Here is a 22,473-nt window from a genome sequence, read left to right on the forward strand (position 1 = left end):
GTTTTCTCATGAACTGTGTGAAATGATTTTCAAACATCCTTTCCCAGGTGTTCCCCAGGTGACTGCAGGACAGCAGTCTTGAGTTGTACTGTGAGGAGCACAAAAGAAATCAGACGACTTCAACTGGCATCCGTAGATATCCACAAACAGTTGACTGTGTTAGAGACGGTTAGTTTTTCTGCTTTAAAGCAGAGCAATGGGCTTGCTGTTGGCTGGTGCGCCCATGTACTGGGAAGTCAGGGGCTCCTGTGAGGTGTAGGCATACAGGCCCGTCACCTGCACATCTGAGAGCGGCAGTGTAGCTCCAGTGGAGGCCGGAGGGAGGCTTGCTGTTCCCAAGTCACAGTCTGATAGTCGGAGGGGTGAGTTACTGAAGGTGCCCAAACCATCCAAGTTAAAGCTGTCGTCTTTCATTTCCTCCCACAGGTTACCTTTGCAGATAAACACAAGAAGTTAATGTGCTGATGCTACAACAATTCAGTAACTTGGCAAACACAAAACAGACCTGGCACTTGTCAAAAAAAAAAGAAAAGAAAGAAAGATTCACCTTGGAGGGCAAAGTCCATGATGCTGGGGTCCAGTGCATCCACCTCTGTGTGGGTATCACCATGCACACTGTAGAAATCATCAGGAGGCTTGCTGGGCTGCTGGGTAAGTGGACTGTGGGAAAGGTCGGGGACTGTGTGGAGGGGAGGTGTCTGAGCTGGGGCGGGGGACATAGGGGCCAGTCGAGCCTGAGCCTGGAGCTGGGCCTGAAACTGGTGGTGCTGGTGCATGGGCAAACACGGCAGGGACAGTGTGACTATAGGCTGAGGCTGCAGCTGGGCTGGGACCGGCAGAGGGAGGCCGGTTTGGCAGCTGGGCAGCCGGGTCATGCCAGGCTCTAAAGCCTTGCGTCTGCAGTTCTCTGGGCGATCTGTGATCAGTTTGTCCAGCTCATCTGCGGGGAACAAGACAGTTAATAATGCTTCCTCTGTGTTGTCATTTGTGTATGAGTACCGGACCCTTTCAATAAACCGATTGCTGACCTGGGTTAGCCATGCTGCGGCGGATGGCTGGTAGGTCCTTACGTTTCCACTTCTGCATCTCTTCCTCCATCTTGTCAATTTTGGCGGGATTCAGAGCCCACAGACAGCCTTTACGGGACGAGCTGCTGGTCTTGTTCTCCACCTTCTCAAAGCATTTGTTTAAGGACAGGTTGTGTCTGACTGAGTTCTTCCATCCATCAGGTGCAGTCTGCAGGGAGAGGGGTAGTAAACAGTGAGTCACGGTCATAATCTACGTGCACCTTCTCTCTTAGACTTTTGTGGGGGTTTTTACAGCACCATACCTTGAAATAAGGAAAATGTTCCTTCATAAAGCTATAGATCTCACTGACTGGAAGGCTGCCTGTTTTGCTGTTTTTCAGAGCCATCGCAATCAAACAGCTGAAAATCAAAGATTCAAATTGTTATTTAAATGCAGCTCAAAGTAGATGAGGCGGGAACATTTCATGGATGGGTGTATATTTGTGTGCTGACCTGTAGGAGTAGATTGGCTTGGGGAAAGCCTTGGGCTGTAGCTCCTGGTGTTGTGGAGCCAGGCGAGGTTGTGTGAATAGACTTTGGTCGTTGAAAGAGACATTGCTATAAATCCCACCAGTTGAACACTAAGACGGAAAGGAGAGAATAATGAGGACCCCATCGTTTCTTAATAAAATGAGGCTCTCTGTTTGGTTGTAGTATTTTGTTACCTGTTGTCCAGTCTGGGTTAGGGAGTACACTTGTTGGGATGTGGGCTGGTAGACTGAGGTAGGGCACTGGTATCCTGGAGAGGGCAGCCCATTCATGGAGAATGGAGACATCTGTGAAACAAATACAAGGGCACCTACTATAAGTTGTGAAAAAGAGACACACTAAAATGCTCAGTCCTGCTGAAACATACACTTCCGCTGTGGGAGTTGATGATGCTGATTCCCAGAGGGCTGTGCTGCATGTTGCTCTGGAGTTGGAGCATGGAGCCTTGTCCTGCTGTCATCGTAATGTCGCTCAGCTGAGCTGTAAGGACAGCAAAGAAACAAAACAACTCATTTCAGTTTAAAGTAATAAATTAAAATGAAACACGGGGTTAAGGTTAGGGTTAGGTTTCACACTATTTGACACTCAGTATCAACTTCTGCTCGGCAACAGAATCTCTCTTGAAAATCTGGGTAATGTGGCTGTACATGAAATATATAGATTTTAATATTTCTCTCCTCTGCGCAGTTTAATCGCTTTATAAATTCAATATATTGTGTCTGGATTGGTTTTGTAAATAACCTTTTCCTATTGTAAGACCTAAGCTGCTATTTTTAAATATCTCAATGGTGAAAACAGCCCGTCCTCCATTTTCATTGTCTCTTATCTGTCAGGGTCATCTTACAAAGCTGTTTTCATCACTTGAAATCCAGAAGACTCCAGCCAGTCCTGATTTACCCAATCAGAGAGATGATCCGGATTTTGAATGTTGCACTGCCCCCCACCTCCACGCCCCTCCCTGTCACCTCACCTGCCTGTTGCTCCAACAAACTGCCCTGGGAGGGCCCGTTGCTGTGGCCTCGGCTATCAGCCATCTGCTGCAGCCGGGGCACATCCACAGAGGTGAGCCATGACAGAGACTGCAGGTCCCCAGGGAGGTCCTCCTCCCTCAGCTGGGAGGGGTCCGTGGTCAGAAGCCTTAAAGAGAGAGAGAGAGGGGGGGGGGGGGGGTATGGTTAGGGTGGAGGTTTTTTTTTTTTTTTTGCTGGTGGGGGTGGGGGATGTTAACTTGGCTGTCAGCACAGACACACAGAGAACACAAGTGTAATTTAAATGTAAACACTTGTAGAAGTTTTCATCCTTTAGTCAAAGCACTGTGATGTGTCTGAATGTGAGGAAGCAGAGATGAAAGCTGCTCAGTGAAGCCTTGTATTAGCTGTGCTGTCCAGGATTTCCTTTAAGAAGATTAACTACAAGTGCTATTTAGCAGTGATAGTTTTAATCAACAATGAGGGAGTTAAACAAGCTTTCTTTTCAGAGAAAATCATCTGTTGAGATTATTGGGGGTTTATTTTTACCCCAATTGTGCCAGACTGACCTTTGTCTGTTTTAGATACATTTTTTAATTTTATCGATTAATTAATTCATTTATTTGTTTCTTGAGAAATGATGAAGACAAATCTGAAAAATAACAAAGATGCAGTTGCAAATTGTGTCACACAGATTTTTCGTCAGGCGTTTTTTTAACCCATGATTTTCTAAAGGTTGTCATCTAAACTGGGTGAGATGTAAAATTTGTGTTTAACCAGTGCGCTGCCAGTACCAGCTCTCAGTCATCTGGTCTTTTATGTGGGGAGCGTCGCACAGAACGAAAGAAAAGGGAGGAATCCTCTTGAATCCTCTCCACCCTCCTCGGCACACACACTTGCTGGGCAAGGGTTTAGTAATTGGGGTCGCTATGACAACACATACTATTCAGTTACTTTGCGGGTCTGTTGACAGTATAGGAGCACCCCCCCCCCCCTTTTTCATACACACACACACAGCAAATCTCCTAATAAAAAATCAACCCTGTGTCAGGTGACCACGGTGGCGCTGTAACCATTGGCTGAATCATAAGTAAGCAACGCATGAGATCGTTTGAAACATGGGACAGCAGCACATGTTGCCTGCAACAGTTGGTCTTGTCCATTGAAAAATGATCACCTATTGTGTCCCAAACGACAAATCTGCCCAGTGGCACGTGGCTCTATTGTCTTCTCCAGACCCTTCCTTGATTGTCTCTGTCGTTTCTTTTCTTTTCGCAGCCCTTGCATTAATCTGTTGGAATGACAGCCCTCACATAAGAGGGACAAATAGGATGCCATCTGCTTTCCTATCCCTTTCCAACCTCTATCCTCACTGCTGCTCACGACCCCCCCACCACCCCGCCTTCATTCTCCCGAAACAGGGAAATCAACAGAGCCTCGGGCCGGAGGGGAGTGCACATGTAGTTTGAGGTCAGGGCTCTGTCTGTTGTCTGAATGGGTGACATCACTGCAGCCAGGAATCAGCGGTGCACATCCTCAAACACCTCGCATGAGCCAGAAAAGGCTCTTTGAGTGAGCGTCCTTAGTGTGTGTGACCATGTCAATTTAACATCCTGTAAACTCATTACAATATCACAGCTGGAGCTGCGACGTGAGTGAGCTCTCATTTTTTCTTAAAGAAATAATGTTGAATTGTTACACTCAGAAACTGATTGACTGTTGAATGAAAACACTTCAGAGCCTGCTTTAATTATTTATTTGCCTTATATGCATGCACTCAAAGTGAATCACGAGCTTATTCAGTACTTTTACATTTTTTCTGTGTGAGTGCAGTTATTCATGATAGATGCTGATCCACCTCCTAACCCCCCAACACCCCCGAACCCGCAACATAAAAATTGCTCACTGGTGCAAAACATGTTGAACTGGTGTCTCCAAGTACCATCCGAGCCTTCCCAGAGGTTGTACAAGACTAAATACTGCACCTCCTCCTTCCTTCCTTCCCTCTCTCACAACCTCCCTCCCTCCTTTTCTAATTGGGAGCCACTTCTGCACACTGGTGACCCAGAGCGCCCCATCTCCCCCCAAGCCAACAGGCCAAGGGGCTCAGGCTCTCCGTGTGCCGACAGCGGGAGTGTAAACAGAGCTGATGGTTTCTGACAGATCCATTCAGACTGAAAATCATTTATTCTTCAGGATTTTTTTCTCTCTCCCCTTTTTCATGCCACCCCCGCATGCACAAAAAGAGCTGTCCATCTACCTTTAGATGAACCGTAATGTGGTTGGACAATATGACTATTTCCATGACTATTTATAAAACACCTCAGGGGATTTATTAAGAAATATAGATTTAAAAAAATTAAGGAATACCAGAGTATTTTGAAAATGTGTAAAAAAATAAAAATAAAAATAAATATATATATATATATGTATATGTGCGGTTTTTCCCTAATAAATTATTTAGCCATGTCCTGATATGATGTATAAGCTCTCAGCCCTACCTGTAGTCCCGTGGAGATGGATGATGCCCAGCATTCTCAATTATTCCTGACATCCTGGATGTAATTCCACCTTCTATCATTTCCTGGGATGTGTGGTGCCTTAGCAAGGAAATCAGTGAAAATGTACTTAATGGTATGTCCTCTGTGAGCATTAAAACACTGGTAAAGACGCTACGGATGATTTAAAATATTCAATTTGCGTTTTCTTCTGTAAATAGAAGGCAAACATGTCCTATTTCTGGAAATATAAAATTGAACTCTGAATTTTTTAAGTCAAATTTAAGGTCCATTAAGTATCTAAGACAAGAATAAGCAAATGCAAAATTGAATTGATGGCAGCATATATGATTTCTATTTGTCACCAATGTGCCATTGTTATAGTGCTTCCCCACAACAAAGTTTAAATGGTATTTGTTGCAAATAATTGTGACTTCATCGCCTAAAAATAGATCGACTGAATAAATGAATGAAACTTTTACTCAATGAGCATTTAGTTATAATGTTTCCATCACAGTTTTGCCACATTAACTGAACCTATAGATTTAAATGGCTTATCATTCAGCCTCCTTACAGACCAACTGTGTTTTAAGGCTTAAAATCATTGTAATGTGTATTGAATGGTAAAAGTGAACAGTAAGACATTCACTGTGACAATGAGAGAAAGAGTTTATATAGAACTGACCTGTTTTGGATGATATTGAAGAGTGTGAGAGCCGATCCCGAGCCCCTGTACTGTATTTCACTGTGTTGCTTTTGATTCTCCAAAAACCGTTTTTAAATTTCCCTCTCTGGAGCTGTCCAGCGCTCGGGCATGCGCAGTGCAGAGCTCAGCAGAGCTCCCCGCGGCCCGGGGGGCAGGAGGATCCCCTGAGTTTGACAGCTGCTGTTAATACCCTGCCTGTCCCCAGTCCAGACCACACGGCCCCACGTCCGCTGTAGGAACGATGGTGAGATTTTTGTCTTTCTTTTCTCGCTTTCTGCAGACTTTCTGGTGCCACAGTGCCAAAATCCTCCACTGCGTCCGAGAGCGGCCAGACACGCTTGACGCGCTGAAAGTCAAGCCATGCCCTCCCCTCCCCTCCCCTCCAAACCCCGGACCCCCAGAAACCCCAGACCCCCAGACACTGTAGTCCTGTTGATGTGTTGAAGTTACCTGCCGGTCTCGCACCGTCTTGTGCGCTTCTTCCAGCAGTGCCAAGGACCAAACAGGTGCGTCTTAGTGCAACAAAACCACCAGTTCACACTTATTTGCTTTTCAAGTTATTTAGTCTAGTGCCAAAAAATGTTTGGTATTTAGAACCAGACGGTGCTAAATAAAAGCAACTAAAATTTGAGTAAAAAAAAAAACAAAAATAACAAGAAGAAAAAGAAGAGTAATCATTTGATATCCGTTTTGCTCCTCTATATCCTGTCCGGTTATTCCTAGGGAGCTCCCTCCTTCAAGTCTAAGACGGTGTGAGTCGCTGCTTGTGGTGGCATCTGTGTATGTGAGTGAACTTTTTTTTTTTTTTTTTTTGGGAAGTGCTTGAGGATAATTTGCTTCCCGCCGCTGTGGCCGCGTCCTGCTCCTCTCAGGAGTGGGAAAAAGAGCTGGGGAGGCGCGGAGGGAGGGCCGGGGGAGCCGGGTGGGCTGCAGCGGGAGGCGGCAAAGGCTCACACTCATCTGGAGAGGAAGTCCAGTCCAGGGTAAAAAAAAAAAAAATCCAGCATGAAGGAGTAGAGTCTAGGGCAAGAAATGACTGTGTCATCGTTTCCTCAGTCACGTTTGTGTGTACAATAAAACAAAATCCACCTCCCCTAACTGCTGATCTTCATTACAATCTTACAGTCAGTCAAAGTTTTTGTTGTAATAAACAATGGGAAATAACTTTTCCAAAGTTTGGAAAAGCAGCTGCCAGTAGCTATTAGCAATGCTATTTGAGTTTATTCTTTTTTTTTATCACTTTCTGAGAAAAATAAATAATATCAGAGGACCCCCCAGAGCTCCAATTCAGGCTGCATCCCACCACCACCTAATGAAAATAAATGGCCCTGTCTCATTTTGACCTGTTTATCATTTGATAGAAAATCCTCTAATAAGGAGCTGCCAAGAACACATACAGGAAACAGTGCGCCAGGGAAGATGAGCAGGCTGCAGTTTGGGGCTTTTAATGCCAGGATTAAATGTGAAACCTGTTTGAGATTAAATCTGCGGCCGGAAATTAAAGGGGAATTCCTTAAAGTCTGCGGGGAGGCCGGTGACACCAGTATCAGGCCCATGGGACCTTACAGATGGTAACTCGGCCTGTTACAATGGGCTCAATCAATGATTACATGCATGAACGTAACGGACAAAAACAAGACAATCCTCCCAGAGCAGGTCCTGAGGGTCCTAGTGCCCGCAGGATTATGAGCTGGACCTGGGGTGGGGGGGGGGGCAAGGTGGGAGACCAGGGATGGCTGTTGGAACATGTGGATGGTGGTAACTGTGCACTTTCACCAGTAACTGATTTGAATCATGCGATCAGATTCACACGAGTATTTCCTCCTTGACCTTGTATGTGAAGTTGTGAGCTGTGTAAAGATGGAATTAGACATTGCAGGTAAGAAAGTTATGTTTTCTGGTTTGAGTTATTTTTGGACCAGATCTATATTTTGAATAGTACCTATCCCCTGGAGCTCAGAGTGTGGGCTGAGGCGGGGTACCTTTTAAAAAAAAAATGTACAATTATGTTGTATGGACGGCTAATTGTTGTCATTTCCAGTCATTCTTAAAGTATTTTTAAATGTCAATGGTGACTTTATTAGCCTTGGAAGTTGATGAAGTGTTGGCACATGAGTGGTGCACCTAAGGAAGTCTGGTATTTGGTCTGAATTTGAAATTATTCACTTTGTATTTTACAACTTGCTCCAGAGTACAATTTATCCTGCAAGTAACAGCAGTGACAGAGTGTTGCCTCCATCCCTGGTGTCCTGCGGTAGGAGAAGAATGATGATGATGGAAGTGTCCCAGATTCACACCAAAGAGGTCCTGAGCATATGAAACCTAAAAATGTCGCTCCCTGGCCATCATTCAATGTGGCGATAACGTCTCTAACATGTGTTATGCTTACATCACAAACAGAATAAAAGAATCACCTTAATTTTTTTACTCACTCACTTTATATGAGACGAGGCAATGTCAGTGGCATGTGGGCAGCTCTGAGCTTGACCTGGCTGTGTGTGTTTCATTCAGGAGCGACAACGGGACTCCCTGCAGCTCAGGAACACACAGAGACTGCTCACCCTCTCATGGCTGTTCAGGAGTAATGGGGAAACAATGGGATCGCCGCCTGAGGACTGGCCAGTGTTTGCAGCACATGTTTTTGTCTTGCACCAAATGTTTACTCAAAACACATTGGCCCCTCTGAGAATGAGGTCAACTCACCCCTCTAATCTCCTCTGCAGGCAGAGACACAGTGTCCCCCCTGAGCTGCATGTCACCCAGAGTGACCCTCTGGCCACACGGAGGAAGATGCCATCAGCTGTGCTTAGCCGAGGAGCAGCTTCAGTGTCCTGCCAAACACTTTGTTTCCTCATTGAAGCTTCACCCTGGAAGGAGCAGAGTGTCCAGACTGTCAGGCCTCCGGGCGCTCTGACAAAGGTCAGACAGTCACAGACCATTTCCAACACGTTTCACTGTGGTTACGTCTTCACAGAGGCAGGCCTTCGACACGGCAACAATTGAACTAATTAAGCCGATAGCGGAAACATAATTTTTAAAGATGTACTTCTAATGTTAGGTGTGCGTGTGTAGTCAGTTGTCCTCGTCTTAAGGGTATAAAGTCAGGCTGAACATTTGAACCACGATTGCAGTTGTTAGGGTTCGGGTTAATTATTGAGGTGTTGTGTATAATCAGCTCCAGCAAGGTCAAGAGTCAGGCCACCCAAATCGCCACATAATCCATCATAATATTTGAAACATTTAGTTCTACCTGGTGAGATTATCAGAGCTTCTCTGTGGGATTTCTGCCACTAACTGCAGTGCCAATGATGCAGGGAATTAGCTATCCTGGCTAGTTCACTGCAACCTCACCACGAACAGCTGTCGTGGACAGAAAAGTCTAGGTGGAATTTATTTTTGCTTTTTTTTTTTTCACAGCAATTTGGATTTGTAACACTAACATGCTCTGCTCTATTTAAAGCAGAGGTTTAAAGTATGAACAATACTGGAACCCCAAAACTGAAGCAGCTTTAATTTGTAAGCGGCTGTGCTTTATTTGACTGTATACAAATATATTCTGAAGTATGCTTCATTGGACTTCATTACAATCGAAACTGCAAAAATCAACTTTTTTACTAAATTTACATGAGAGGTGAAAAATAGGAGGTAGAATTTACAGCCAATTTACTGATTTTATATGCACAGTGTCGTATTGACATTTTTATTAAAGTAAAAAACCTGAATACCTCTTGAACCTCCAAAAGGCTTTAGATATTATCTTTTCAAATAGAAGAATGGGCAGGTTTTGCTTAGACAGATAGATCCCAAGGGAAATTAGGGTATCCAGGAGCAGCAAAATACACAGAAACATGGCAGGAGTAAAGTTATGAAAGAAGAGATGGAAGTAGGAAGAAAACTGCCAGCCACGAAAAAAAGTGACAGAAAATGCATGAAACAAGGAGAAACAGCTGAATATATGTACAAAAGAGAGAGGTATGTCCGGGGAGGAACTTATTCCAGCTTACTGACATAGTACTGGACAATACTGGTCAATCACAAATGCCCCAGGTCAGACTGCTAGACTTCCCAATCTTATGGTCCCAAAGGATCACTGAACACCCTTTTATCAGGGTTTGGAGGGGTCAGTGGAATTGACCTCTGAGTGGCCTGTGTCAACACCAAAGCCTCTGGTCCAAGGGCAGGTCAGTTTCTTTTAGTGCCCTAAAGGTTTAAGATGGAGCAAAAGTCCTCATCTTTTTCACAGCCAATTGAGTGTAAAAGAGCCTCATTTCCAAAAGAGCTCTCATTTACTTTTCATGTGGCACAGCAGGCACATGGGGTCCCCTTAAGATGGCACTCAGACACCCTTAAGTCAAGTTGTCTAACTTACTTTGCATTTGGTTCTTGCAGGGACCTTTCGGAGGTTGCTCAAATGACAAAAATTTTATTTTCCCTTGGCACTGTGTTAAAGTTAACTGGATGTTTAGCTGCAAAATGGTAAAAGAAAAATAAAAAGGAAAAATCACACTCATGAGGGTGACACAATGGTGTTATACGAGCATTGTTTTCATTTTTAAGTAAAAAAGAAAATCCAATGCGGGTTATGAAGTAACCTCAGTGACCCAGCACTTTGGGACTGAAATGATGACAGAGCCCAGCCCTCGATACGCTGCTCCAAAAAATTACAATCATGGACAATGAAAGAAGGGGAGATCCAAAGAAGGGGACAAGGGGGAAGAAAGAATGTCTTTGGAAAAAGAGGAATTAGATAGGAAGAGAGGGAGAAATAAAGGGAGGGACACAGTGAAATGGAGACAAAATAAGGAGAGAGGAGAGGGAGAGGGGGCAGTAGTGGTGTGATGTGAGTGTTATCATCAGCTCTCATTCTCAGCATGGAATCTATAATGGGAAAATCAACCTCTCTGACTCCTGTGTAATTGGATTTGCCGGGTCTCGTGCTGAATCAGAGCCCAGTGGGTAGCACAAAGCTTGTTAAGATTGGACAAGCATTGCTGGACCGCTGGGCTGGGGGAGAGGTGGGACGACGGAAGAGGTAACCTTGACAACTTTTCTGGAGTGGGGAGTGAATAATTCAAATATCCTAAACACTCAACTGGTCGCCCTTAATAGTCAGATGACGGAAAGCTTTCCAAAGATTAATCAATTCATAAAATGGACGAAACCCGAGCTTTGCTCACATTTAGGTCACCAGAGCAGAGAAAATGGACACCTGTGTTACCGTGGACTGCGTGAGGGTGTTTTCTAATGCTGGGTACCAAGTTACACAGATTAAAGTGCTACTCCCGACCAGTATTTCACTCACAGAAGAAAACTGACTTCGGATTCTTTATCTCCTAAGAAATAAAACGTCATGTGGCAAAACTTACCTCCAATTAGATATTGCATGGCACATCCATTTATATCTAGATGTCTGGAAACAGCAGTTCATATTTTTAGATACTTTAAAGGAAAGATGTGGTCACTTTATAAGGAATGTGACATGCAAACTGGATTGGCGCAGAACCTGAACGATTTTTTTGTGCAAATACTTCTCTCAACTGATACAAAATTTTTATGCCTGTAAGTCTCTCTGTGGTTTGTGTCCTCTCGTGAATGAGTTGAAGTTGAAGGCCTTACAAACTCACGGAGCACATGTGAAGACCGTCGTTCTCTCATGATGTTGACACTGTCAGCTCTCCCATATTGGCAAATACCCCGCAATAATACTAAAAGTGTCTGGCACGTGGATGCTGTCACACCACCTTCAGTTAGCACTGCTGCTATCTACTAATTGTTTTTCACCAAAGCACAGTATGTGTTAATTGCATTTTGGCATCAACCCAGTATTTTTTACAGAGCAATTATGCAATGCTCTTTTTCGGATGACGCCAATGTAATGGAGTTTAGGTTTAGAGAGGAGAGAAGGAAAGGGGGATGGTTGGATTGGTGTGGTTTGGATCTTGTTTCTGTCGTTATGTTACACTCAGCGGAGCAGTAGATACCCAGGTGAGCACTGAATAAGATCTATGTCTGTTCACCTCCCACGACATGAATGATTAAGCACCTGGTCCACAGAGGCCTGAGCCTGAGTCAGGATGGTGTGGAGAAATACACGTGTGTACCTGCTACTGATGAAACATCAGCCACATTGACCCGCTACAGCAAGTTTGATGAATGGACCACCAGACAGAGTAGAGAGGATGGTACATGTGTTTTTCTGATGAACGTTGTTAATCAATCTGGATTACAGTCAATAATCCTGCTTCCAATTAGGACACGGGAGGAAACACTGTTCTTGCCTAACCGTTCTTCGCTGTGTGGATCTTCATTGAGACTGACGGCAGAATAAAACTCCAGAAATGCAGGTTTGGTTTCTCTTTTGTCTCATTTTGTTGCATCTTGTTTCAGTCTTGATATCATAATGGTGGGGTGGTAGGTGGGGTTGTGGAGCTTGAGAGATGATGAAGTTTGAAAGGTCACTGTGATTGGCTGACTCCTCCGAGGGTGGTGTTTCCCAAACAAATCTTCAGATTAAAATAATCTTTGTCCCATGTTATATCCTTTGGGACGGGGTGCACACCTGCTCTCTGTTATGTTTATAACACACATTTGAGAATCGTTTAACCCCCTACCAGAGACCGAATCAAAAGTAACTTGTACTAACAAACAAAAACTGTCAAGTGGAGGTTTGATCGACGTTCCAGATAATCAGACAAAATCCTCTTCAAGCTAAGGGAGAACTTTTCTGCTATTTTTGCTCTCTCCCTCTAAAGCAACCTTCTACTTCTCACATAGATGATGTCACTCTGTCTCAGGCAACACTGACACTCTAGACCAAGATGAGGGACCATCTCTTAATTAAAATACAATTGGTTGTTCTCTGAGGTAGCAAGACAATTCACCTGATCTGGCAACGGCTTTAGTGGATTCATTACATAATCATTCTTTCCGCTCTGCATCAGATTTGGCTTGTCATTGTTTAATTATAACTAGAATTACAATCCAGTTCACTTTGTATTATCCAGGGCCACAAATAACACATGCATTAGAACATTTTTTTTCAATAGGCAGGTGCTTTCTTTAACTTGTCTGAACGCCCATTCAGTGTTTAGCTTTTCTTGCACAGCCTCATTAGAAACATTTCTGCATGCTGCACACCGATTCATTCAAAGGAAATACCTGCAGGACACCAACGGGAGCCTGAATGCAAACCAACAAAGCCTGAGCTTTCTTTTTTTTTTTTCTTCTTCTTTTTTTTGCACACTGGAAGAAAACATAAGACATTAGCATCATTATAACAAGTGAATTCACGAATCCTCCCCTTGACAGCGGCTTATCAGTTCATGTTTTTACTTGTAATACTGTATGGCAGATCCCTAAGTCACGCTGTCCCAGCATATTGTCTGCTTGTGCTGCTCTGAGAGAAGTTTGTTCCCATGAAGAAAGGGGGTGTCACAGATACCCCACAGCAGCACCACGACCATTACTTCGGCAGATTGATTCTGACGTCCAAAAAGGGGTTCCTTCAATGATATTGTTCACCTGTCTCATTGGCTTAAAGTGGGTGGGTGGGAGGTGGGAGGGTATGGGAAGGGGGTTGGGTGAAGGTTATTGGTGGAGACACGGGGTGAGGGGTATTGTTGGGGAGAGGGCTGAGAGCATTGGGGGTGTAGGGCTGACAGGTGGGGGGAAAAAAAAAAAACAAAAAAACAACACTCTCTTCTGACTAGCCTCCTCTATCTTTCCATGGGGCCCTGTGTGAGCAAAGTAATGAAGTCCAAATTACAGCACAGGATTGTTAAGAACAAGCCTCCATTGTTCCCCCTCGGGGCACACTAAATGAGTGTCACAGCGAGCAGTGGGGCACAGACCGTTACTGCACTATTTAGTCTGTCCTGTTGTCTCAAGATGGCCCCGTTTCAGAGGTTCTCAGATCAGACAAATACTCCCCCCCTCCTCCTCCTCCTCCCTCCCTTGCCTTCACCCTTCCTCTGCACAGCCAACCCCTCCCCAACTCCTCACCCCAAAATAGGCCAAATCTCCTCCATTGTGTTTCGACTGCCTAGTGTGAAATTCACTGTGACGTTAAATGTTTTCTAATGAATAATTACTGAATGGATATGCAGGGGGAATATGTGTAATGGATTGTAGACTGCATTTTAAAGACGTCTTTTTTGTCTCTGCTCCGTGGTATTTACAGGACAAAAACACTTGGCCTTTCTCAGAAGAAATGAGGGCCATAGGCGGAGGATAGAAGCAGGGGAGGAGGGGGAACGGAGGGCTTTGTGTCAATTAGATCCAATGGATTATCTTTTTTAATGTTTTTACAGAGAGAGTTGAGAATCAAAGGACTTCTGCTTCCAAAGGAGAGAGAGGGTTAGAGAGAGAGAGAGAGAGAGGGAGAGGGAGAGAGAGACAGAGAGAGAGAGAGAGAGAGAGAAAGCGAGAGAAAAATACAAAACCAACAAAAGCTGTGAAAACCTTTGGTCTAAGTGTTGGTGCTGAGAATGCAAAACAGATTGGTGGAATTTTTCCCACTATGCTTCTTAAATGTGCCGCTGTTTTGGGCACCCTGAGTGCATTTGCACAGTGTGTTATGTTTGCTTGGTGCGTCAGCTCTAGTGAACTGTGGGCTGCCAGCCAAAGTCCCTGTGAGCTGTGTAGTGATCATTAGCTTCTGTCTGTTCATCTGCACAATCACAGAGCTTTGCTTCAAAGACACACGGGACCTCTAGACCTCTTATTTCAATTCAACTAACAGGGACCATGTTTGTGCTTTTTTTTTTTTTTTTGCTGCTTTTCTCAGCACCGTCCTCCCCCGTGGAGCTACTTATTCAAACATGCATTCATCCAGCCGCATTTGTCAAAATACATGGCTGAGAATTTGGATATTGTTGTCACGTGTACAAAAATGTGTTACACTTGGTATTGTTACTCTGGCAGAGTTTGTTTCCTCTAACGTTCAGGATTAGGCGAGCTAAGTGATTGATACACACAGTTTAGAAATACAGAAATCTGCGACTCTAGTTCAAAAAACAAGAATTGTGACTTTTGAAAGTAATCTCTGCAGCTCCAAAGTGCCTGCATTCAGTGCCCTCATGGTTGATGCAACCTGTTGCACAGAGTCAGCTGGACATGGAGGGTGCCCTGACTGCAAGGGACCGAGTGGGTATCCACGATTTTGTCCTTCTGGATGAAACCACAGAGACGGCCTTCCTCAGCAACCTCCAAAAACGCTTCAGGAAGGATCTCATCTATGTGAGTCTGGAACAGGCCTATTTAAATCCTGCTGTGTACACATATAACACCTTTTAACTCCTTCTTTTAGACCTACATTGGAACTTTGTTAGTGTCAGTTAATCCCTATAAAGAGCTCGGCATCTACAATAAGAAACATATGGATCTCTACATGGGTGTCAACTTTTTTGAGCTTCCACCACACATGTGAGTGTACCATCCACATATTCGATGTGAATATGCAGTTGCACATCCCTAACCTTCGTATTAAACGAACTCTTAATGTAACCCAGTTTATCAGAGTTCATTTGTAAAGTATCACAACTCCTCGACCACTCTGCAGCTATGCCTTGGCAGACAATGCCTACCACACAATGATGACAGAGTTCAACAATCACTTTATCCTCATCTCTGGTGAGAGCGGAGCAGGGAAGACGGAGGCCTCTAAGAGGATTCTGCAGTATTATGCTGTCAGCTGTCCGAGCTCCACTCTGCTGAACACTGTCAGGGACAAAATGCTCAAGTCCAACCCCGTCCTCGAGGTCTGATCGTCACTTAATCTCATATCATTGTAATGACACACCAAAGAGGAGGCCATTAATTGTTCAGTCTGGTATGGTTGCTTTCCCTCAGGCTTTCGGGAATGCCAAAACACTGAAAAATGACAACTCAAGTCGTTTTGGGAAGTATATGGACATCCAGTTTGACAGCCAGGTAAGAATTAGTTGGAAGATTTGCAGAAACACCTCCTAAAATGTAGCAATAACTTATAAATGGGAGAGAAATGTATGCTCTTAGAATTTGACATCATGTATCCTCCATAGCCACTGGGTGGTTTCTGGGGATGTCAATTTCACAGTGAAATGTTTAGATGTTGTAACAATAAATTCATTCTCTCTTTCCTCAAGGATTAGTACACTCAGGAGGAGAAAGTTCAGTAAAGGAGGCCACTTACTGAGTATTAACTTTACTGGGGCAAAAAAAAAAAAAAAAAGCCTTCAAAGAGAACCATAATTTACCTGAGAAAAATATTTCAAATCTGACCGCTGGACCATAGGCTGTGTTTTTTTCTGCAAGTTGTAGAGCTGCTGTCCTCAGGGTCATGATCCCCATAGGGGGATGCTGTAGGGGGCCATATCCTCAACTACCTGATGGAGAATTCGAGGGTCGTGCATCAGAATCACGGGGAGAGAAACTTCCACATCTTTTACCAGCTGGTGGAGGGAGGAGAGGACGACCTGCTGCACCAACTGGGCCTGGAGAGAGACTGCCAGCACTACAACTATCTAACCCAAGTATGTGAATGCGTGAATGTGAAGTCAAATGAGTTAAAAGATCATTGTACACTTTGACACTCTGTTTGTGTGTTTACTCCTCCTGGCAGGGGGAGTGTGCCATTGTTTGTTCCATTAATGACAAAAATGACTGGAAAACTGTCAAGAATGCACTGCAAGTCATCAACGTTGATGAGATTAACACCGATGTAAGCTGGAGGGCCATACGGATGCTCTCAGTTTAACTACCTTCTGTTGAAGCTAGGCACAGTCATAAAAACATTTATTCTTGCAGCACCTGTTTGGGATTGTTGCGAGCGTCCTCCATTTGGGAAACATTCAGTTTGACTCTGACAGTAAAGGCCAGGCACTCCTGAATAACAACACAGAGCTACACTGGGTCTCAAATGTAAGATAAAGGTGCTCTACATTCCTATTCCTCTTACAGAAAAGGCCAACGAGTAATTCACTTACTGGTAATTTTACTTGCAGCTACTAGGAATCGATGCTCACGGTCTCAAAGAGGCGTTCACATACAGGAAGATAGAAGCCAAAACCGACCAGGTGCAAAGCAAGTCAAAATGTTCAGAAGTTATATTTTTAATTCAAATTCAAATGTGACTTTGTTTCTCTCTAAAGGTCCTCAGCCCATTCACAATCGATCACGCCGTCTATGTGAGAGATGCCCTGGCTAAAGCCATCTATGGAAAGACGTTCACATGGCTCGTGGACAAGATCAATGAGTCCATGGAGAACAAAGTGAGGAGAGTGTGCAAAGGTGGTGAAGGTTGTGAAGATGACTTTAACTGTCTGAAGTTTTTTTTCCTGCCAGGACTCTTCAAGAAAGACCGTCATAGGGCTCTTGGACATATATGGGTTTGAGGTGTTCTATGTAAACAGGTAGGTAGCGTTCTTTTTGTTCAGTTTCCAACATGTTAGCTCACCTTGATGTTGTGGTCAGAGCTGTTTCATCCAACTAAAAATCTAAATTTTTTTTCACTCAGAAAAATGTTTCCAGTCTTGGATTCTACCTGACTTGTTTCTATTTGTGCTTTTCCTCAGTTTTGAGCAGTTCTGCATAAACTATTGTAATGAGAAGCTTCAGCAGCTCTTCATTCAGCTGACACTTAAGGCTGAGCAGGAAGAATATGAGGCAGAAGATATTGAGGCACTGAACTGACCCAAAACACAGAGGCTTTATTTCATAACTGTAATTATGTTTACGTGTATTTGAAATAATTGATCTTTTTTTTTTCCCGCAGTGGGAGCCAGTGCAATTCTTCAATAACAAGATCATCTGTGACCTGGTTGAGGAGAAACACAGAGGAATCATATCAATACTGGTGTGCACTCGTTGAAGTAAACCTTAAAGCTGGCCGGCAGCTGATAACAGACCTTGTTCCTGTAAAATATTGTTCAGTGTTTTAATAAATATCCTGCAGGATGAGGAGTGTCTGAGGCCAGGCGATACCACAGATCTCACCTTCCTGGAGAGACTGGAAGAAAAGATGGGAAGTCACCCTCACTTTGTCACGTGAGTTCACTTCACATCCCAAAATATAGGAATTCACAAGCGGGTGTGCCAGATATATATTTGTATTTCGACATATTTACAGCCCTTTTTTTTTTTTTTTTAATCACATCACATTCACATTTTGGTAATGAAACTGGGTATCAACATTGTGCTGACTTGTGTTTGTGAGTTGAAAGAGACAGGATTAGGATTCGACAAAGCCCTCTGTTTCTATCTCCACCTCTTTGACTGCAGGCACAAACTGGCTGACAAAACAACACGCAAAACTCTGGAGAGGGGAGACTTTCGTCTTTTACATTATGCCGGAGAGGTCACCTACTGTGTTGTGGGTAAAAAGAAGCACAATCTTAGACTCTCCAATATCTATATCTCTAGATCTTCAGCTAACAGCAGCCCTACACATTCCGCTGTTTTGTTTTGTTTGTTGTTGTTGTTGTTGTTCTTGCTGTGACATTATAGGTTTCCTGGACAAAAATAACGACCTGTTATACAGAAACATAAAAGATGTGAGTTTACTACTTTATACTTTATATTACATATAACACAGAAAATATGATCTGGGGAAGGCGACTTAGTTTCTTAAATAGTAATCACAGTAGATTAAACTATAAGGTAATCAATGATGCTTTAAGTATGAAATATTTTGAATTGTGTTAAATGTCTTGCTGTGCCATCCCACCATTTCGTAGCTGATGTGTCAGTCCAAAAATGCTATAATCAGAGAGTGCTTCACCAACATGGAACCAGACAGCAGGCGAAGACCAGAAACAGTGAGTTTCTAAAATAGCAAAATGTGCACAGTGTCGAGATTAAAAATGATTGAGCGGCATTTATAATCCAGAGTGGCCAGTGAGACAGAAAGAAGTCATTTTCAGCAGGTCAATAACAGTCTGACTGAGCGGCCATGAAGCCATATGGATTTGACAGATGAGCTGTTGGGGATTATGACCCTCATGTTGCATCTGTAGGTGGCGACCCAGTTTAAGAGCAGCCTGCTGAAGCTGACTGAGATCCTCATGGCTAAAGAGGCCTGGTACATACGCTGTCTGAAATCTAATGAGACAAAGCATCCAGGTACTTTCAGTCAATAGATGGCACATGTAGCTCTTTTATTCACATATGGAGTCATTTGAATTTGATATTTTTCTTCCTCATGCAATCACAGGTCACTTTGACGAAGCCCTGATCAGGCACCAGGTGAAGTACCTGGGTCTGATGGAGCACCTTAGAGTTAGACGAGCTGGTTTTGCTTACCGACGGAAATTTGAGGTCTTTCTAAAGAGGTATGAAAGAGGAAGAAATTAGAAAAAATCCTGTCAAAGTGAGCGATTCTTTGCCGTTACATTTGAAACATGCTGAGCGGGCTGTTTGCTGCCCCGTCCAGATATAAACCGCTGTGCCCGGCCACCTGGCCCCACTGGAGAGGACTTCCTGCTGATGGGGTGGAAGTGCTGGTTCAACATCTGGGCTACCTGCCAAACGAATACAAAATGGGGCGGTACTGACAACACACATTATTCAACAGAGCAAATGTACACTGAGCCAACAGCAGTCAAAAAATGTGTTTTTTTCTCCTCATTGTTGTTAATAGTACCAAAATATTCATCCGTCATCCTCGGACACTTTACGCCACAGAGGATGCTTTTGAGAAATGTAAACATGAGCTGGGTGAGTGTAAATCAGTCCATTGAACTGTGAGGACTTTTTACCAATCACCTGCACAGTCATTCCATTTTGTGCACTAAATTTCCAGCTACGAGACTCCAGGCCAAATATAAAGGATACAAAGCAAAAGGAGAATACAGAAAACAAAAGGAAGCAGGTCAGTGATCATGTGATGGACATAAGGCTGTATGATGCTGTGATGTGCACACACTTTGTCAACACAGTTTTCTATATTTTTTTCCTCAGCCACAAAGATTGAAACTTGTTGGCGAGGAGTGCAGGCAAGGCGGGAGAGAGACCGGAGAGCCTGGGCTGTAAAGGTCATCAAGAAGTAAGTTACCCCCAGAATAAAAAATATTACTGCGTGTCGCACTTCATTGATTATACATGTACAACCTGTTTCAGGTTCATCAAAAGTTACATGACCAGAGGGCAGGCAAAAGCTACAGACAACTCAGAGTACCTGGCTTTTGTGAGACAAAATTACCTGAAACGGCTCAAAGAAAATCTGCCAAAGACTGTTTTGGATAAAAGCACCTGGCTAACTCCACCAGCTGTATGCTCAGAGGTACAGTGATCCACAGCTTCACACTGATAGCAAGCTGGAAATTGCATTCAGACCCGGCACATGTTCTCATCCTTGTCAGACATCGGAGCTCCTGCGAAAGCTTCATTATCGTCTTATGGTGCGGAAATATGTGCGAGGGATCACGCCCCAGAATAAAACACAGGTAACATATAAACATATCGCACACGTTGCATGTGACTAGATCATCGTTTGTCTTTTTTGGAGTGATCAGCTATTGATTTTTCATCCCGTCAGCTCCAACTGAAGCTTGTCAGCAGCTCCATCTTCAAGGGCAAAAAGGAGAGTTACCCACAGAGTGTTGCTCAGCCTTTTGTAGACACCAGAATCAGTTAAGTATCAGATGAATTCTCACAATGCCGTCTTATTTCTGAACAATCATTTTTACATCTTAAATGTCTCAAGGTGAGGAGGACATAAATGTGAGGGTTTTCCAGATGGTTCGCAATGAGCACATCAAGGTAATAAGATGCCCTTACACGCCCAGAGGAACTACAACATCACATCTAACATAACTCCCTGTGTTGTGTTGTGTTGTGTGTGTTTGCAGTACAGTGTGCCAGTGATCAAGTATGACAGGAATGGGTTCAAACCAAGGCCAAGACAGGTCATCCTCACCCAGGCAGCGGCCTATGTGGTGGAGGAAGCCAAGATCAAACAGAGAGTGCTCTACACCTTTCTCAAAGGTCAAGTCAATGTGACAATATGTATTTTACCCGCCACCAAAGATCTTCTTATATTTGACTAAACATTTCATTGACTGGATGCAGGTATTTCAGTCAGTAATTTGACTGATGGCATGATTGTATTCCACATAACATGTGAGGACCCTAAAGAGAAGGTATGTAGATGAAATGTGCCAGAATTATTATTATTATTATTATTATTATTATTATTATTATTATTATTATTATTATTATTATTATTATTATTATTATTATTATTATTATTATTACATAAATATGGCCTGGAACAAAGTCCTTCATTGAGTGAATGCAAATTATGCAATATGTGACTGAACAAACCAAACTGTAACTTAAAGTATTTTGTTACCACATAGAAACCACTTTAAACCAAGACCAGAAACCAATTATACAGCTCATGTATTTGTATTTTTTCAGTTACAATAATGTGTTTTAATTGTATCTGGTTGTTTCAGGGGGATCTGGTGATGCAGTGTGACCATTTGTTTGAATTTTTGACCAAACTCAGTGTCATTGCCAACAAACAGAATGCAGTCAAAGTGGTTCAGGGGAGGTGAGTGTATCCTCACGTCAGAGGCAGAAGGTAATTAGAAGTGTCCATTACTTGAAAAAACTTGCACACATTTGCATTGATTTTCAGTATCAAGATTGAAATTCAGGCAGGAAAGGAGAGTGCGGTGGACTTCAGCACTGGGCAGGAGCCAATGGTGTACAAGGCCAAGAACGGACACCTCATGGTGGTGAGTTGAGCTGACGAAGAACAAATTCTTGTACAAATGTGCTGTTTGAGGAGCTGATCCAAAATTAGGGTTTGGGTTACGTTTTGTTCACCAAAGTCTGTTAATTTAGGAAATTCGGAAATCAGAGTGCGAGGCCATAATCCTCCACGATTATAGATATCTTAAAGGTAGCAGAAAATTTCTTTAGTAGTTCCCCAAAAGATGTGAAATCATTATTTACATAGAGGTCTTAAGACAGATACCAAAGACTTTTTGACACTGACAAAATAAGTGTATGATTTTTAATTAACACATCTGAGGAGAAGCGGCTGTGAATGAAAACTAAATGAGCATCTAAATTTGCCCTGAATTCTTACTGTAAATGCCCCAATGGGGTTAGTGATATAATAAAAAGGGGGCTTTACTGCTGAGAGACAAAGTACAATGCAGCAGAGCCCAACAAGAAATGTTTGGTGCTGTGCCACCCTGGACAAGATGGCTCTACATTTCCACATCATTTTTTATTCCATATAAAAGCTGATATAAGCTCAAAGTTTCATGTGAAATCCAAATATTCTGAAATGGGTTGAATTTAAAGACAAGAAATAGATAGTACTGCTTGTCACCGCAGGTTGCCACTCGGGCTCGGACAAGGTAATGTGTGCGACTGAAGAAGAGACACACAGAGGAGGCCCCTGCATATTTCATCAGGAGACCCCTAAAGAGAGGATCATCATGTCTAAGTGAACATTAACAGCTGTACTTTAGGAGCCCAGGATGAGCCTGTGTGTTCAACAGCAACAGCTGCTTTATGCTTGGCAGTTAACAATCAAAAGTACTTTTACACTAAAGAATGCAAAAAAGGTTCTGCATGATTTTGTGTTATGTTTTGAGCACTGTTATTAAAGCAAAGGCTAACCCTGGACTGTAAATGAAATGTAACTCTGGAAAATAGTTTTAAGATGGCTGTAACTTAAGATTTCTAAAAGATAAAGCCACATGTGTCATAATTTTGTATGCTCATTAATATATATCTGAGAACATGAG

At 43.2% G+C, this 22,473-nt stretch overlaps 2 protein-coding genes across 2 annotated transcripts; one reads left to right on the forward strand and one right to left on the reverse strand.

The window, feature by feature from the left end:
• Positions 1–183: 183 nt before the first annotated feature.
• foxn4 (forkhead box N4) lies at positions 184–5,120 on the reverse strand. The gene is made up of 9 exons (XM_029509750.1): positions 5,026–5,120; positions 2,527–2,693; positions 1,956–2,036; positions 1,733–1,830; positions 1,521–1,648; positions 1,331–1,427; positions 1,029–1,236; positions 548–940; positions 184–431 (listed from the first exon to the last, which is right to left on the reverse strand). The coding sequence occupies exons 1-9, from the start codon at positions 5,103–5,105 to the stop codon at positions 184–186; spliced, it is 1,500 nt and encodes a 499-aa protein (XP_029365610.1). The 5' UTR covers positions 5,106–5,120.
• A 6,483-nt stretch (positions 5,121–11,603) lies between these two features.
• myo1ha (myosin IHa) lies at positions 11,604–22,447 on the forward strand. Its single transcript, XM_029509749.1, has 32 exons — positions 11,604–11,644; positions 14,833–14,965; positions 15,036–15,151; positions 15,288–15,486; positions 15,578–15,658; positions 16,060–16,239; positions 16,329–16,427; positions 16,514–16,627; positions 16,711–16,782; positions 16,858–16,977; positions 17,051–17,118; positions 17,281–17,386; positions 17,481–17,561; positions 17,661–17,752; positions 17,987–18,081; positions 18,212–18,258; positions 18,442–18,522; positions 18,721–18,826; positions 18,918–19,035; positions 19,137–19,250; positions 19,344–19,420; positions 19,506–19,574; positions 19,664–19,748; positions 19,823–19,985; positions 20,065–20,148; positions 20,241–20,334; positions 20,409–20,464; positions 20,554–20,689; positions 20,774–20,844; positions 21,163–21,260; positions 21,348–21,447; positions 22,058–22,447. Exons 1-32 carry the CDS (start codon positions 11,604–11,606, stop codon positions 22,082–22,084), a joined length of 3,123 nt encoding a protein of 1,040 aa, XP_029365609.1. The 3' UTR covers positions 22,085–22,447.
• Positions 22,448–22,473: the final 26 nt, after the last annotated feature.

The sequence above is a fragment of the Echeneis naucrates genome, chromosome 9 (genome assembly GCF_900963305.1).
Source record: "Echeneis naucrates chromosome 9, fEcheNa1.1, whole genome shotgun sequence".
NCBI lineage: Eukaryota > Metazoa > Chordata > Actinopteri > Carangiformes > Echeneidae > Echeneis > Echeneis naucrates.

Coding starts and splice junctions, on each gene's coding strand:
- foxn4 (XM_029509750.1), bottom strand. CDS start 5,105: ATGATAGAAGGTGGAATTACATCCAGGATGTCAGGAATAATTGAGAAT. Junction 2,694..5,025: donor CCATCTCCACGGGACTACAG/GTAGGGCTGAGA, acceptor TCTCTCTTTAAG/GCTTCTGACCACGGACCCCT. Junction 1,831..1,955: donor CATGCAGCACAGCCCTCTGG/GAATCAGCATCA, acceptor TGTCTCCATTCT/CCATGAATGGGCTGCCCTCT.
- myo1ha (XM_029509749.1), top strand. CDS start 11,604: ATGGAGTTTAGGTTTAGAGAGGAGAGAAGGAAAGGGGGATG. Junction 19,749..19,822: donor GCTGTAAAGGTCATCAAGAA/GTAAGTTACCCC, acceptor AACCTGTTTCAG/GTTCATCAAAAGTTACATGA. Junction 20,465..20,553: donor TTCGCAATGAGCACATCAAG/GTAATAAGATGC, acceptor GTGTGTTTGCAG/TACAGTGTGCCAGTGATCAA.